Source organism: Scomber japonicus, chromosome 23 (genome assembly GCF_027409825.1).
Source record: "Scomber japonicus isolate fScoJap1 chromosome 23, fScoJap1.pri, whole genome shotgun sequence".
Classification (NCBI taxonomy): domain Eukaryota; kingdom Metazoa; phylum Chordata; class Actinopteri; order Scombriformes; family Scombridae; genus Scomber; species Scomber japonicus.
The window spans coordinates 8,714,771-8,728,748 of NC_070600.1; the positions used below are offsets into that span (position 1 = coordinate 8,714,771).

Consider the following 13,978-nt stretch of genomic DNA (forward strand, 5'->3'; position numbering starts at 1 on the left):
TTATAATTTTGTCTGCTTTTTCAGCGTGTGTCGGTCGAGACGTCTTTCTTGTCTTATGGGCGGGAACAGCTGGTGACGCAACCAGGAAATGCCTCGAAGGCTAGACCGTCTCATTTAACAACGGTTGATGCAGCCTTCGGAGGTTCCTCAGAAGGCTGCATCCTTCGAAGGCCGCGTACTTCGAGGATGCAGCCTCGCAATTGGGACCAGATTGGGACACAGCCATTGTTTTTCAGCTCATGAGTTCGTCCCACTGCGTCACTTACCGGTGTGAGTTTTACTGTTTATAGAAACATATGTGCTTGTGCTACACAAAGTGCATTGGTGCTAGTAGCAAATCTCTACTGGCTACCGTTAGCTAGTTTAGTTAAGTTGGCCTTGACAAGCATCCAATGATATGTGATTTGGAAAACATACTTACCGAGGTGGCCTGTGGTGGCCCTGTGGCGGTTGCTGTTGCCGTCGACATTTTGGATAGGACTGTGATATTGTAATTGGTGATTTTAATGTCAAACTGTCGGTGCTTGATGTCACTGAAAATGTAGTTTTGAAACAAGACTCATCACGAGTAGCCTTACTAGATTTCATAAATCATTATGATTTTTGTGATCTTTGGCGTTCATTAAATCCGACAGTAAGGGAATTTTCGAGGATGCAAATGCATTTAGGGTCCTTACGGCAAAGTCGTATTGATTTATGTTTGGTGAGGAAATCTCTTATGTTTCTTTTTAGTACTGTGAGTCATAATTTAAATTTTGTAAGTGATCATGTTTTTTTGAGGGTAGGTATGGGGATTCAGAGGAGAGGGAGGGGTGGTGGTGTATGGCATTTAAATGCACATTTACTTTCAAATAGGGATTATGTTACATGTATTTCTGAGTCGATTTCTTTTGAGAGTTCTAGAATAGATTTTTTGACAAATATAATAAAAGGGTGAGAGGGTTTAAAATTGAAAATTAAACAAAAAAAGTATTCATTTTGCGAAAAGATGATCCTTTCAGAACAAATTAGAGGAAAACACATTACGTTCACGGTTAATGTCTATGCAGGGACAACCTGACGTTAATATTGGTGATTTGAGTGTTCAGAATAAACGGTTTGAATTGGAAAGGTTAAAATGTGAGGGGGAAATTCTACGTAGTAAAGCACAATATGCAGTAGAAGGTGAAAAGAATACTGCCTTCTTTTTAAATTTAGAGAAGAAACGTCAATCGCGTTGCTATATTGACCAAATCAAAAACAGGGATGGGGAAATGGTGAATTCTTTTGTTGCAGTGTTAGATACTGTGAAGGGGTTTTATGAAAATCTTTTTTGTTCTGAGGTTAATGATGTCAAATTGACTGAAAAAATTACGAATAGTTTGAATGCAACATTATCAAATGCAGATAGAATTATGTGTGATCAAGTGTTGACTGTATGGGATATTGAAACTGCAATTGATCAATTAATTCTCAACAAAAGTCCAGGTAGTGATGGTCTGACTGCGAATTTTTATGTGTGTTTTAAGTCTGTGTTGGTGCCTATTCTGTTGAAATTGTATACTGAAATTGAGATCAAACAAGAGGTACCAGCTGCTATGGCTGAGGGGTTGATTACTCTCCTTTTTAAAAAAGGTGATCGAGCTGATATGGCCAACTATCGACCCATTACTCTTCTGAATACAGACTATAAAATTCTGATGAATTCGAAGATTTTCGCGAATAGATTTAAAAGTGTTTTGCACACTGTAATCTCACCAACGCAGGCTTATAGTGTTCCAGAAAGAGAGGTGACTGATGTCATTTTTACTGCACGTGATGTGGTTGAGTTTTAGAATGTTTTGTTTTTAACAAAACATTCTAAAATGTTTTTAAAACACATTTTTACATCTTTGTTTTTAACATTTTTAAAACAGTTTTACATCTTTGTTTTTAACATTTTTAAAACAGTTTTACATCTTTGTTTTTAACATTTTTAAAACAGTTTTACATCCTGTTTTTAACATCTTCCCCTCCCCCCATATTTTAACACCTTTGTGTGTTTTAAATTTTTTTAAATACATTTATCTTTTTCTTTTTGTTAAAAAAAACACAATTTACTTTTCAACTGATTTTTTTTAAACACATGTTCACTCATCCGACATGATCCCACATTAACGCTTACATAGTGGGCTGAAACACTGAACACAACACATTTGCTCACCTCTATTTTAGTGGGAGCAATGAGTCTGTGTCTTTGATGCGCACAGGCGGTCGATGCGGGGATGCGCTGTAGAAAGGAATAAACGCAGATCATCCTCTACCCGCAGCCGTGACCGGTACTTGCTTTTAATCATTGTCAATGCGGAAAATCCACACTCACACAGGTAAGTGGAGGTGAAGGGGATGAAGACTTTTACAGCCTTTTTGGTGAGGTGGGGGAACTCAGTCTCCACAGACAGCCAGAAGTGTGCAAGTGAACCTTCACTCATCTTTTGTTTCAAGTCCATATTAGAGTTCAGCTCGACAAGGGCCTCTTCCTCTTGCAGGGTCAGACCATCACGGGGTGTCACTGGGAAAGAGAACGGATTTCTCACCCACTGATTTGCCAAGGTCTCCTCTCCAAAATAGTCTCCAAACTGTTCACGCAACCCCTTCAAATGTGCAATTACCACCTGTTGTACAAATTCCAGTTGCAGTCCTGTCTTCTCCACAACATCATCCAAGGTTGGGAACATTTCCACCGAGCCCCGTTCAACACGAGCGCACCAGAGGTCCAACTTTTTCTTGAATGCAGAGACTTGATCGTGTGCCAAAAAGACATGGCAATCTTTGCCTTGCAGAGAAGTGTTCAGTGTGTTTATCCGGTCGAAGATATCAGACAGATATGCCAGCATTGCAACCCACTTTGCGTCCTCCATATGTTTCACCAGTGGGGAGTCGATTTCGGCGAGGAAGAGGAGGACTTCCTCGCGTAGATCACACAAGCGGGTGAGGACCTTGTCCCGCGACAGCCACCGGACCTCGGACTGCAGGAGCAGCTGATGGAAGTGAGCCCCCATCTCATTGCAGAGAATAGAGAAGAGACGGGCATTCAGGGCGCGTGATTTTATTAGATTTACAATTTTTATTGCTTCATCCAGGACCGTGCGCAGCTCTTTGGGCATCCTCTTGGTTGCCAAGGCCTGGCGATGGATGATACAGTGTGACCAAACAGCGGCAGGCGCAACCGCTTGCACCTGTTTTACTAGACCGCTGTGGCGGCCTGTCATTGCCCTTGCACCACTTGCATCAGTACATATTCCACAACAGCGGCTCCAGTAAACATGATTTTCCTGAACAAAGTTATTCAAAGCTGCTGTAGTGTGCGCCGGCAGAGGATGGCAAAACAGAAACTCCTCCTGGACACTGAGCTCTTTAATAAAGCGCACATATACCATTAGCTGTGCACAGTTAGCCACATCGGTGGACTCGTCCAGCTGAATAGAGAAGAAAGGGCTGTCACGGATGGCGTCCAGTACCTGCTCCTTTACATCAGCTGCCATGTCGGAGATGCGGCGCTGGATGGTATTGTCAGACATCGGTATGGCATCCAGCTTGGCAGCAGCAGCTTCGCCCATCATTACTGAACACATATCTTTGGCAGCAGGTAGGAGCAGTGTCTCGCCAATGTTGTGGGGTTTCCCTGCCTTCGCAATACGTAATGCTACGCGGTATGATGCCTCGGTTGCCTTGGTATTTACAGTAGCAAATGTCTGGGTGGCTTTCTTCTGTGACTGCAATTCAGTAAGCTTCCTATCAAAAAACTCCCGCGGCTTGGTTGTTAAACTGTGGTGTTTAGTTTCTATGTGGCGCCGGAGTTTACGTGGTCGCATACTGTCGTTAGCTAGCACCTCTTTACAAACAACAAACTGTGGCAGCGGAGCATCATCAGGACCAATGAACGAAAAACCAAAATTTCAATAATCAGGGTCATACTTCCTCCGTTTTCTGCCTGCCTCTGTACTCACTCTCATTTTCACCTGAGGTACTAAAAATCGATCCATTTTGCTGTAGTTGCTGTAGTTAGCTGTAGTTAACCAGATAATACAAATTTTTCTTTCGCGCCTCCCCTGAAGTGCGCTCGCGCCCCCCTGGGGAGGCGCGCCTCACACTTTGAAAATATTATATTCTCTCGTGCTTGAGCCATTAAGTGCCATGATTAAATCAGATAATATGATTAAAGGAATTGTTTTGCCTGGGGGGGAAAAGTGTCATTCAGCAATTCGCTGATGATACGACCATTCTGGTTCAAGATATGTCTAGTATTACTAGGTAAATTACTTGGTAAATTTTTATGGCAAAGCTTCTGGTTCTGTCATTAATATGAGAAAATCTGAAATCATGTTTATTAATATTCCGGAACCACCGCAGGCTGAGCTTAGTTTCAATTTGCAAAGCCAGCATCTAAAAATTCTGGGGACTTATGTGGGTAAGGATGGGAGAATGGTGAGGGATTTGACATGGGAGGAGCACTTAAAAAAATTAGAATCAATTCTTAATTTTTGGCATTTGCGTAATTTGAAATTGGGGGGTAAGGTCATGATTGTTAATAGTTTGATTGTTTCACGTTTATATTATACACTGGCAGTTATAGATTTACCTCTGTGGGTGGTGAAACGGTTAAATGTCATTATATCAGTGGTTTTGTGGGGTGCTCCTGTAGGAAAAATTGCTCGAAAAACTCTAGTGGGTCCATACTGTGAGGGGGGTTTAAAATTAGTTGATATTTTAAGTAAAAAAAAATGCTTGTAGAATGAAGACTATCAAAAAATATTTGTGTGATGATACTAATTATGGTTGGAAACATATTATGGGTTTTTTTTTGAATAATGTGTTGAACATTGGGGATTTTGTACTATTAATGCAACTTAAACAATCCATGACTGAGGGACTTACTCTTTTTTAAAGAGAGGTTTTGTCAGCTCATGCGGTTTTTTTGAAGCACTTGTCATTTGAATGCACTGAATTGTCTGTGTTGAAAAATATGCCTATTTTTCTAAACAAATACATTGTGAGACAGGGAGCTTTATTGTATAATGTAAACATGTTAAAAGCTGGGTTTAAACAACTAAAAGACTTAATGTATGAGGTGTTGCCAGGGTTTTATCCGCCTCAGGTTATTTATGATGGGGTAAAGGAAATTGATGAGAATGTCACAATGAAGGCTGTCGTAGCTTACTATTGGGTGGTACAAACAAATCTGCCTCTACAAAAGTCTGCTTTGATAAAAAATACTGTGGTCCCACATTGTAGTAATAATTTACCGATTTTGCGTTTTTTCAAAGGGGATGAATGGAAACATTTAGAGTTAATTACCAGTAAGTTTATTTATGATAAATTTGTTTGTGTGTGCCTATGCACTGTGTAAATTCTGCTTTTATTCAATTGTTTTTAATTATGAGCATAAATTACATAAACTCAACTCAGGAAGGGGGATGCAGCAAGATCCAGAGGAGCAGAGAGTGAGAGCTATGATGGAAGAGAGAAGGGTTGAGACAGAGGTTTGTACAAAGTTGGACAGGGCTATCATATTCTCATTCCAGTCACCCAACAAGTAGGAACAGTCCTATTAGACCAAGGCATGGAGCTATACAGAATAAATCCACTTCTTGTTATCTGTATGTTCTATTTTGTAATTGAAGTAAGTTATTTATATTGAAAGACTTTTTTCCTGTGCCATCTGCTTCCTAAGGAACTTCTTCCCTTGATGAGTACAGGGAGCTAGGGAGGGAGCTATTTGCCAGAGAGCCTGGGCTTGTATTTGATGCCTTGAGGATGAATCAAGCCTGGAATGGTGCCCCCCCCCACCTGCTGACCTGCCTGGGGTGCCGTGGTGCACATGTGGGAGTTGCAGGGATATGCCCACACTCCAGGAGAGTAAATGTTGTGGCCAGGAACCGACCCACTGCATCCGCCAGCTGGCACATTTCACCCTGTACTGCCTGGATGAAGGAAACTTGCGCATTTACAGGCAGTACAGGGAGGACCTGATGGTAGTGAGGCCAGCAAGGGACCCGGGGGATGACAACAAGGAGTACCGCTATGCTGCCTACAGACACTACATCTTTTGGCAGCATGGCGCCCTCGGGCAGGGAAACCGGTTGGTCATCCCCAGCTGCTGTGTGTGGGCGATCAGGGACCGTTACCCAGATCCTTAAGGGCAGTACACAGGCTTTGTTCCTGGTCGCTAGGATGACCCTCATTGTGTCACGAATCCAGAAATGTATTTACTTGTAAATGTAAGAGTATTTAAAGGTTTAAAAGTAAAAAACATTTCAAACTATTCAACAAGTAGCCTATAAATAATTATTATTGAAGTACAAAAACACAATTTAAATACACAATTGAAATAAATAAAACTGCAACGTTGTTTTGTCAGTTTTGTGCCAGGTGTGTTTATTTAATATTAGCCAATGGAGGTCGTTGCCCTTGCTGGGGGGCTGGGGCTGAAGCTGGAGCTGACCCCCGAGGAAAGGCATCAGGAGTGTTCCAGGTCCAGTGTTTCCCACAGGACAGACATCTATTTGTGGTGCTGGTGGTGTGGTGGCGACCAAGAAGAATGCAGAGTTTGAATAGAACTACAACACTTTATGTACATATTTATATACAGATTAGATATATTGATAAATAGACATACAGATAGCCAAGGCTGGAATGAGGAATAAGAATTCAGAGGCCCTTGGGCCAGACTCTTAGAGGCCCTCACACACACACACTTGTATGTGCACCAACACAACAGACAACTAGTTTACTAGTGCACAAGTGTGGATGAGTAGTTGTTGGAAAGTCCTGTACTTGTACAGGATTCACACTGACTGATAAATTCAACACAAGACTCTCAGCACATGCAGTGTATGTTTGTGTCTGTGTGTGTATTATCAAACAGTCTACACTCAGATATGCAGAAACACTTCAAAGTTTCAACCTGTTTTTAGAATCTCCACACTATCAAACATCCCAACAACAAATGTTTTCCGAGTCATAAAAAAACAATGCACATTAACAACACTTGGGAGGCAAGAATACACACACACACACATTAGAGTAGCTCCCTTATGCAATGACCTTTTTCCTGGCCTTTCTCCTAGCAAATAAAATAAACAAACATTGTCTCACCTACAACCACCACATCTCTGTCTTTAAGACAGCTGATGACTTCTGCCCTTTTCTCTGCCCAGCATTCCTTAATGGAGTCCACACAGTAGGTGTCCTGGATGGCATAGAACGACCCAGCATTAACCATCCCTAAGTTCATGAACTTGAACAAGAGGGCTATTTTGCTGTAGTTGTTTCCAGAAAGGAGAATGTTGCAAGCCAACATGAAGTCCCCTGCTTGCATGCCAAAATTGAGGGTGGGCTGTGAGTTCCATCTCCAAATTACATGGCCATTTACACAGGTCTGAAAAATATTAAAAATACAGAAAACACAAACTCAGCTAAGTGATCAATAAATTATCCCTTATTTTGCATAGCACAGTCTTTGAACATGTACAAGTTTTTAACATGTAAAAGGCTACACATGTTTGTTCACATGTAAATGCAGATCAAGCGCTGAAGTCACAGTTACTCACCCAGTCCAGAAGACAAGCTGTTCCCCGTGTGGTGATACAGATGTCGTAGGGTGGAAGGCACTGGCACTGCATCCCAGTTAGCTCACACGTGTATGGACATTGTTGGACTGGTAAGACCAGGAATGAAGCCAACTGTTGCAGCGAGTCTTCATAAAGGAGGAAGGCACGCCTCCCTATGACATCTTCCTCACATTCCACCTTGAGTGGTGTTGGGAACGTGGGTGATGTGGTGCCTGGCAGAGGCGAGAGTAAGTCATACATGTACTAATCAAAAGCCTTAACCTCAATGTATCAAGCAAGTCCCAAGTTACTGTGGTGTGCAATCTAGCAAGTAAAGTCCATGCTATAAGTCAACCTCATTGCTCAAGTCAAACCTGTCAGCTAAATTATCTTTAAATCAAAATGTTATTTCTTTGACTAGCCCCCTCCATGACAGTTGTGTCGTGCAGTGGACTCTCCTATGGTCCACTTTGAAAGCACTGCAATCATTTTTAGCTGTGGGCCCAAAGGGGCACAGCTCCGTACTAGTAAAAAAACATAACAATATTTAGGAAAATGCCAATATATAATATTATAATCAAGTCCTTTTGAATCTTTGGTTTCAATTCAAAGTCAAGTGTGAGGTCATGATAACAAAGTTAAGTCTGTCTTCAAATTGAGTCAGCAATCCAGTCCCTCACCTCTGCTGCCTGGAACCTCGACTGGTGGTATCTCTGTGTCCATGTGGATGTCATGTACGGTTTCAAATACACCAATGATGGGCAGACTTTGGATGCATAGAGGTGACTTTAATGCTCCACCTGTCCTAGCAATGCATGAACAGGGGGGAAAAATTAATAAACCAATAACGTTTTTTGGTTTAAAGTGCTGTTACAGCATGCTCAATCAGGGATGCTTAAATGGCAACATGACATTTCGTTTTACTATCTAACTGACACTGTACTCGAGTCGGCTGTCAAGACACATTACGGGCCAGGTTACGTGGTTACGTGGTCCATGGTGTACACTGGACTCTGAATCCAGTAATCTGAGTTCAAATCTCGGTGGGACTGTGTCAGCTGCGAAATGCATAGCAGTTTAGTCACTGTATTACTGGTAATGTCATGCAGTTACTGTGATTAGTAACATACGTGGCGCTACCATGTATGAAATAGTTTGACACCTGTCAGATGAGACTGAGAAGTGCATCCACGGTGTAATGGTTAGCACTCTGTACTCTGAATCCAGTGATCCGAGTTCAAATCTCCGTGGAACCTGGTAGTATGAGCAGGCAACGATTGTGGATTGTGGATTGAGGCTGTCTTGTGTCAGTTCCTATGAAGTTATACGGCAAACATGAGGAATATTTATAGCATCATCTTCAAACTGGTGCGAGTTGCTATGTGGATTCCGAATTGTAGGTCAGCACTTTAAGACACAGTCAGGATGGCCGAGCGGTCTAAGGCGCTGCGTTCAGGTCGCAGTCTCCCCTGGAGGCGTGGGTTCGAATCCCACTTCTGACAGCCTGCATTTTTCACAGCAACCAGTAGCACGATATTAGGGAAGAAAGATGTTGACCCGCAATGAGCGCTTGAGAGACAAGCCACAACCGACAGTGCCTACACCCTCATTCTGTGCGCGCAAAGCAATGCCTTGGCCAACAGTACCTGTGCTACTATGTGTTTGATGAACTGTAAAATGAGCATGGACGCGCTCTTTCAAAACATTGACTGAAAGAACATCTCCCACATCACCTCGTCTGCGAAAGGCACATGAGCTAGATATGCCAGGTTTATGTGTGTTTATTGACACTCAGACCTTGTCTGTAAAATTTGGAATTACATGACTTGGTAATGATTGAATCCTTTGTGGTTACTGTTCTTAATGTGGGATATTTGTATTATAAATGATAGCGAAATACCATGGCCATAGGCTAATACGGAAACTGACACTGTACTCGAGTCGGCTGTCAAGAGACATGGTTGGGCAGCGTCCGTGGTTCCATGGTGTAATGGTTAGCACTCTGGACTCTGAATCCAGCGATCCGAGGTCAAATCTCGGTGGAACCTGGTTTTAATAGGACGCACACTTCCAACACTGCGACCTGACAACCAACCTTCACCTGATATTGCCATTAGCTGCAAATCTTAGACTCATCACTCATTCCTGATATCCCATCACTCACTCTTGATATTGTCCAATTCACCTATGAGGCTATGTTAAAGCTAGCTACGACTTGCGTTCGCGTCGAGTAATGCTTATAGGCTATTGTGGAAACTGACAGTGTTCTCCACTAGCGTGTCAAGAGACATTGGGGGCCAGGTTACGCGGTTCCATGGTGTAATGGTTAGCACTCTGGACTCTGAATCCAGCGATCCGAGTTCAAATCTCGGTGGGACCTGGTTTTTAAGAGGATGCCCAATTCCAGGATTGTCCACCACAGACTTAAATGAAACCCAACTTTGACCTGATATTGTAACTCACTCTTGATATTGTCCGGTTCTCCACAAAGAGCTGTGAGGACACATTTAAGAAAGTTGGCCACGTGGTTCCATGGTGTAATGGTTAGCACTCTGGACTTTGAATCCAGTGATCCGAGTTCAAGTCTCGGTGGAACCTCCTCCACTGCGTCAGCTGCCAGATGCGCAGCAGTTTAGTCACTGTATTACTGGTAATGTCATGCAGTTACTGTGATTAGTAACATACGTGGCGCTACCATGTATGAAATAGTTTGACACCTGTCAGACGAGACTGAGAAGTGGATCCACGGTGTAATGGTTAGCACTCTGTACTCCAGTGATCCGTGTTCAAATCTCCGTGGAACCTGGTAGTATGAGCAGGCAACAATTGTGGATTGTGGATTGAGGCTGTCTTGTGTCAGTTCCTATGAAGTTATACGGCAAACATGAGGAATATTTATAGCATCATCTTCAAACTGGTGCGAGTTGCTATGTGGATTCCGAATTGTAGGTCGGACACAGTCAGGATGGCCGAGCGGTCTAAGGCGCTGCGTTCAGGTCGCAGTCTCCCCTGGAGGCGTGGGTTCGAATCCCACTTCTGACAGCCTGCATTTTTCACAGCAACCAGTAGCACGATATTAGGGAAGAAAGATGTTGACCCGCAATGAGCGCTTGAGAGACAAGCCACAACCGACAGTGCCTACACCCTCATTCTGTGCGCGCAAAGCAATGCCTTGGCCAACAGTACCTGTGCTACTATGTGTTTGATGAACTGTAAAATGAGCATGGACGCGCTCTTTCAAAACATTGACTGAAAGAACATCTCCCACATCACCTCGTCTGCGAAAGGCACATGAGCTAGATATGCCAGGTTTATGTGTGTTTATTGACACTCAGACCTTGTCTGTAAAATTTGGAATTACATGACTTGGTAATGATTGAATCCTTTGTGGTTACTGTTCTTAATGTGGGATATTTGTATTATAAATGATAGCGAAATACCATGGCCATAGGCTAATACGGAAACTGACACTGTACTCGAGTCGGCTGTCAAGAGACATGGTTGGGCAGCGTCCGTGGTTCCATGGTGTAATGGTTAGCACTCTGAACTCTGAATCCAGCGATCCGAGGTCAAATCTCGGTGGAACCTGGTTTTAATAGGACGCACACTTCCAACACTGCGACCTGACAACCAACCTTCACCTGATATTGCCATTAGCTGCAAATCTTAGACTCATCACTCATTCCTGATATCCCATCACTCACTCTTGATATTGTCCAATTCACCTATGAGGCTATGTTAAAGCTAGCTACGACTTGCGTTCGCGTCGAGTAATGCTTATAGGCTATTGTGGAAACTGACAGTGTTCTCCACTAGCGTGTCAAGAGACATTGAGGGCCAGGTTACGCGGTTCCATGGTGTAATGGTTAGCACTCTGGACTCTGAATCCAGCGATCCGAGTTCAAATCTCGGTGGGACCTGGTTTTTAAGAGGATGCCCAATTCCAGGATTGTCCACCACAGACTTAAATGAAACCCAACTTTGACCTGGTATTGTAACTCACTCTTGATATTGTCCGGTTCTCCACAAAGAGCTGTGAGGACACATTTAAGAAAATTGGACACGTGGTTCCATGGTGTAATGGTTAGCACTCTGGACTTTGAATCCAGTGATCCGAGTTCAAGTCTCGGTGGAACCTCCTCCACTGCGTCAGCTGCCAGATGCGCAGCAGTTTAGTCACTGTATTACTGGTAATGCCATGCAGTTACTGTGATTAGTAACATACGTGGCGCTACCATGTACGAAATAGTCAGATGTATGAAATAATCACCTGTCAGATGAGACTGAGAAGTGGATCCACGGTGTAATGGTTAGCACTCTGTGATCCGTGTTCAAATCTCCGTGGAACCTGGTAGTATGAGCAGGCAACGATTGTAGATTGTGGATTGAGGCTGTCTTGTGTCAGTTCCTATGAAGTTATACGGCAAACATGAGGAATATTTATAGCATCATCTTCAAACTGGTGCGAGTTGCTATGTGGATTCCGAATTGTAGGTCGGACACAGTCAGGATGGCCGAGCGGTCTAAGGCGCTGCGTTCAGGTCGCAGTCTCCCCTGGAGGCGTGGGTTCGAATCCCACTTCTGACAGCCTGCATTTTTCACAGCAACCAGTAGCACGATATTAGGGAAGAAAGATGTTGACCCGCAATGAGCGCTTGAGAGACAAGCCACAACCGACAGTGCCTACACCCTCATTCTGTGCGCGCAAAGCAATGCCTTGGCCAACAGTACCTGTGCTACTATGTGTTTGATGAACTGTAAAATGAGCATGGACGCGCTCTTTCAAAACATTGACTGAAAGAACATCTCCCACATCACCTCGTCTGCGAAAGGCACATGAGCTAGATATGCCAGGTTTATGTGTGTTTATTGACACTCAGACCTTGTCTGTAAAATTTGGAATTACATGACTTGGTAATGATTGAATCCTTTGTGGTTACTGTTCTTAATGTGGGATATTTGTATTATAAATGATAGCGAAATACCATGGCCATAGGCTAATACGGAAACTGACACTGTACTCGAGTCGGCTGTCAAGAGACATGGTTGGGCAGGGTCCGTGGTTCCATGGTGTAATGGTTAGCACTCTGGACTCTGAATCCAGCGATCCGAGTTCAAATCTCGGTGGAACCTGGTTTTAATAGGACGCACACTTCCAACACTGCGACCTGACAACCTACCTTCACCTGATATTGCCATTAGCTGCAAATCTTAGACTCATCACTCATTCCTGATATCCCATCACTCACTCTTGATATTGTCCAATTCACCTATGAGGCTATGTTAAAGCTAGCTACGACTTGCGTTCGCGTCGAGTAATGCTTATAGGCTATTGTGGAAACTGACAGTGTTCTCCACTAGCGTGTCAAGAGACATTGGGGGCCAGGTTACGCGGTTCCATGGTGTAATGGTTAGCACTCTGGACTCTGAATCCAGCGATCCGAGTTCAAATCTCGGTGGGACCTGGTTTTTAAGAGGATGCCCAATTCCAGGATTGTCCACCACAGACTTAAATGAAACCCAACTTTGACCTGATATTGTAACTCACTCTTGATATTGTCCGGTTCTCCACAAAGAGCTGTGAGGACACATTTAAGAAAGTTGGCCACGTGGTTCCATGGTGTAATGGTTAGCACTCTGGACTTTGAATCCAGTGATCCGAGTTCAAGTCTCGGTGGAACCTCCTCCACTGCGTCAGCTGCCAGATGCGCAGCAGTTTAGTCACTGTATTACTGGTAATGTCATGCAGTTACTGTGATTAGTAACATACGTGGCGCTACCATGTATGAAATAGTTTGACACCTGTCAGACGAGACTGAGAAGTGGATCCACGGTGTAATGGTTAGCACTCTGTACTCCAGTGATCCGTGTTCAAATCTCCGTGGAACCTGGTAGTATGAGCAGGCAACAATTGTGGATTGTGGATTGAGGCTGTCTTGTGTCAGTTCCTATGAAGTTATACGGCAAACATGAGGAATATTTATAGCATCATCTTCAAACTGGTGCGAGTTGCTATGTGGATTCCGAATTGTAGGTCAGCACTTTAAGACACAGTCAGGATGGCCGAGCGGTCTAAGGCGCTGCGTTCAGGTCGCAGTCTCCCCTGGAGGCGTGGGTTCGAATCCCACTTCTGACAGCCTGCTTTTTTCACAGCAACCAGTAGCACGATATTAGGGAAGAAAGATGTTGACCCGCAATGAGCGCTTGAGAGACAAGCCACAACCGACAGTGCCTACACCCTCATTCTGTGCGCGCAAAGCAATGCCTTGGCCAACAGTACCTGTGCTACTATGTGTTTGATGAACTGTAAAATGAGCATGGACGCGCTCTTTCAAAACATTGACTGAAAGAACATCTCCCACATCACCTCGTCTGCGAAAGGCACATGAGCTAGATATGCCAGGTTT

General features: G+C 43.6%; 2 protein-coding genes and 13 non-coding genes across 15 annotated transcripts in view; 13 read left to right on the forward strand and 2 right to left on the reverse strand.

Annotated features, from left to right (window-relative positions):
- LOC128353349 (DENN domain-containing protein 11-like) overlaps positions 1 to 13,978 on the reverse strand; it is a 252,134-nt gene that overhangs the window by 199,804 nt on the left and 38,352 nt on the right. The window lies entirely within an intron of this gene.
- LOC128353531 (zinc finger BED domain-containing protein 5-like) lies at positions 2,190 to 3,833 on the reverse strand. Its single transcript, XM_053314226.1, has one exon. The coding sequence runs from the start codon at positions 3,831 to 3,833 to the stop codon at positions 2,190 to 2,192; it is 1,644 nt and encodes a 547-aa protein (XP_053170201.1).
- On the forward strand, positions 8,991 to 9,073 carry trnal-cag (transfer RNA leucine (anticodon CAG)). The gene has a single exon. It is a non-coding gene; the product is annotated as a tRNA-Leu (tRNA).
- trnaq-cug (transfer RNA glutamine (anticodon CUG)) lies at positions 9,548 to 9,619 on the forward strand. The gene has a single exon. It is a non-coding gene; the product is annotated as a tRNA-Gln (tRNA).
- trnaq-cug (transfer RNA glutamine (anticodon CUG)) lies at positions 9,880 to 9,951 on the forward strand. The gene has a single exon. It is a non-coding gene; the product is annotated as a tRNA-Gln (tRNA).
- trnaq-uug (transfer RNA glutamine (anticodon UUG)) lies at positions 10,098 to 10,169 on the forward strand. The gene has a single exon. It is a non-coding gene; the product is annotated as a tRNA-Gln (tRNA).
- On the forward strand, positions 10,531 to 10,613 carry trnal-cag (transfer RNA leucine (anticodon CAG)). The gene has a single exon. It is a non-coding gene; the product is annotated as a tRNA-Leu (tRNA).
- On the forward strand, positions 11,088 to 11,159 carry trnaq-cug (transfer RNA glutamine (anticodon CUG)). Its single transcript has one exon. It is a non-coding gene; the product is annotated as a tRNA-Gln (tRNA).
- trnaq-cug (transfer RNA glutamine (anticodon CUG)) lies at positions 11,420 to 11,491 on the forward strand. Its single transcript has one exon. It is a non-coding gene; the product is annotated as a tRNA-Gln (tRNA).
- trnaq-uug (transfer RNA glutamine (anticodon UUG)) lies at positions 11,638 to 11,709 on the forward strand. Its single transcript has one exon. It is a non-coding gene; the product is annotated as a tRNA-Gln (tRNA).
- Positions 12,076 to 12,158, forward strand: trnal-cag (transfer RNA leucine (anticodon CAG)). The gene has a single exon. It is a non-coding gene; the product is annotated as a tRNA-Leu (tRNA).
- Positions 12,633 to 12,704, forward strand: trnaq-cug (transfer RNA glutamine (anticodon CUG)). The gene has a single exon. It is a non-coding gene; the product is annotated as a tRNA-Gln (tRNA).
- Positions 12,965 to 13,036, forward strand: trnaq-cug (transfer RNA glutamine (anticodon CUG)). The gene has a single exon. It is a non-coding gene; the product is annotated as a tRNA-Gln (tRNA).
- On the forward strand, positions 13,183 to 13,254 carry trnaq-uug (transfer RNA glutamine (anticodon UUG)). Its single transcript has one exon. It is a non-coding gene; the product is annotated as a tRNA-Gln (tRNA).
- Positions 13,625 to 13,707, forward strand: trnal-cag (transfer RNA leucine (anticodon CAG)). The gene has a single exon. It is a non-coding gene; the product is annotated as a tRNA-Leu (tRNA).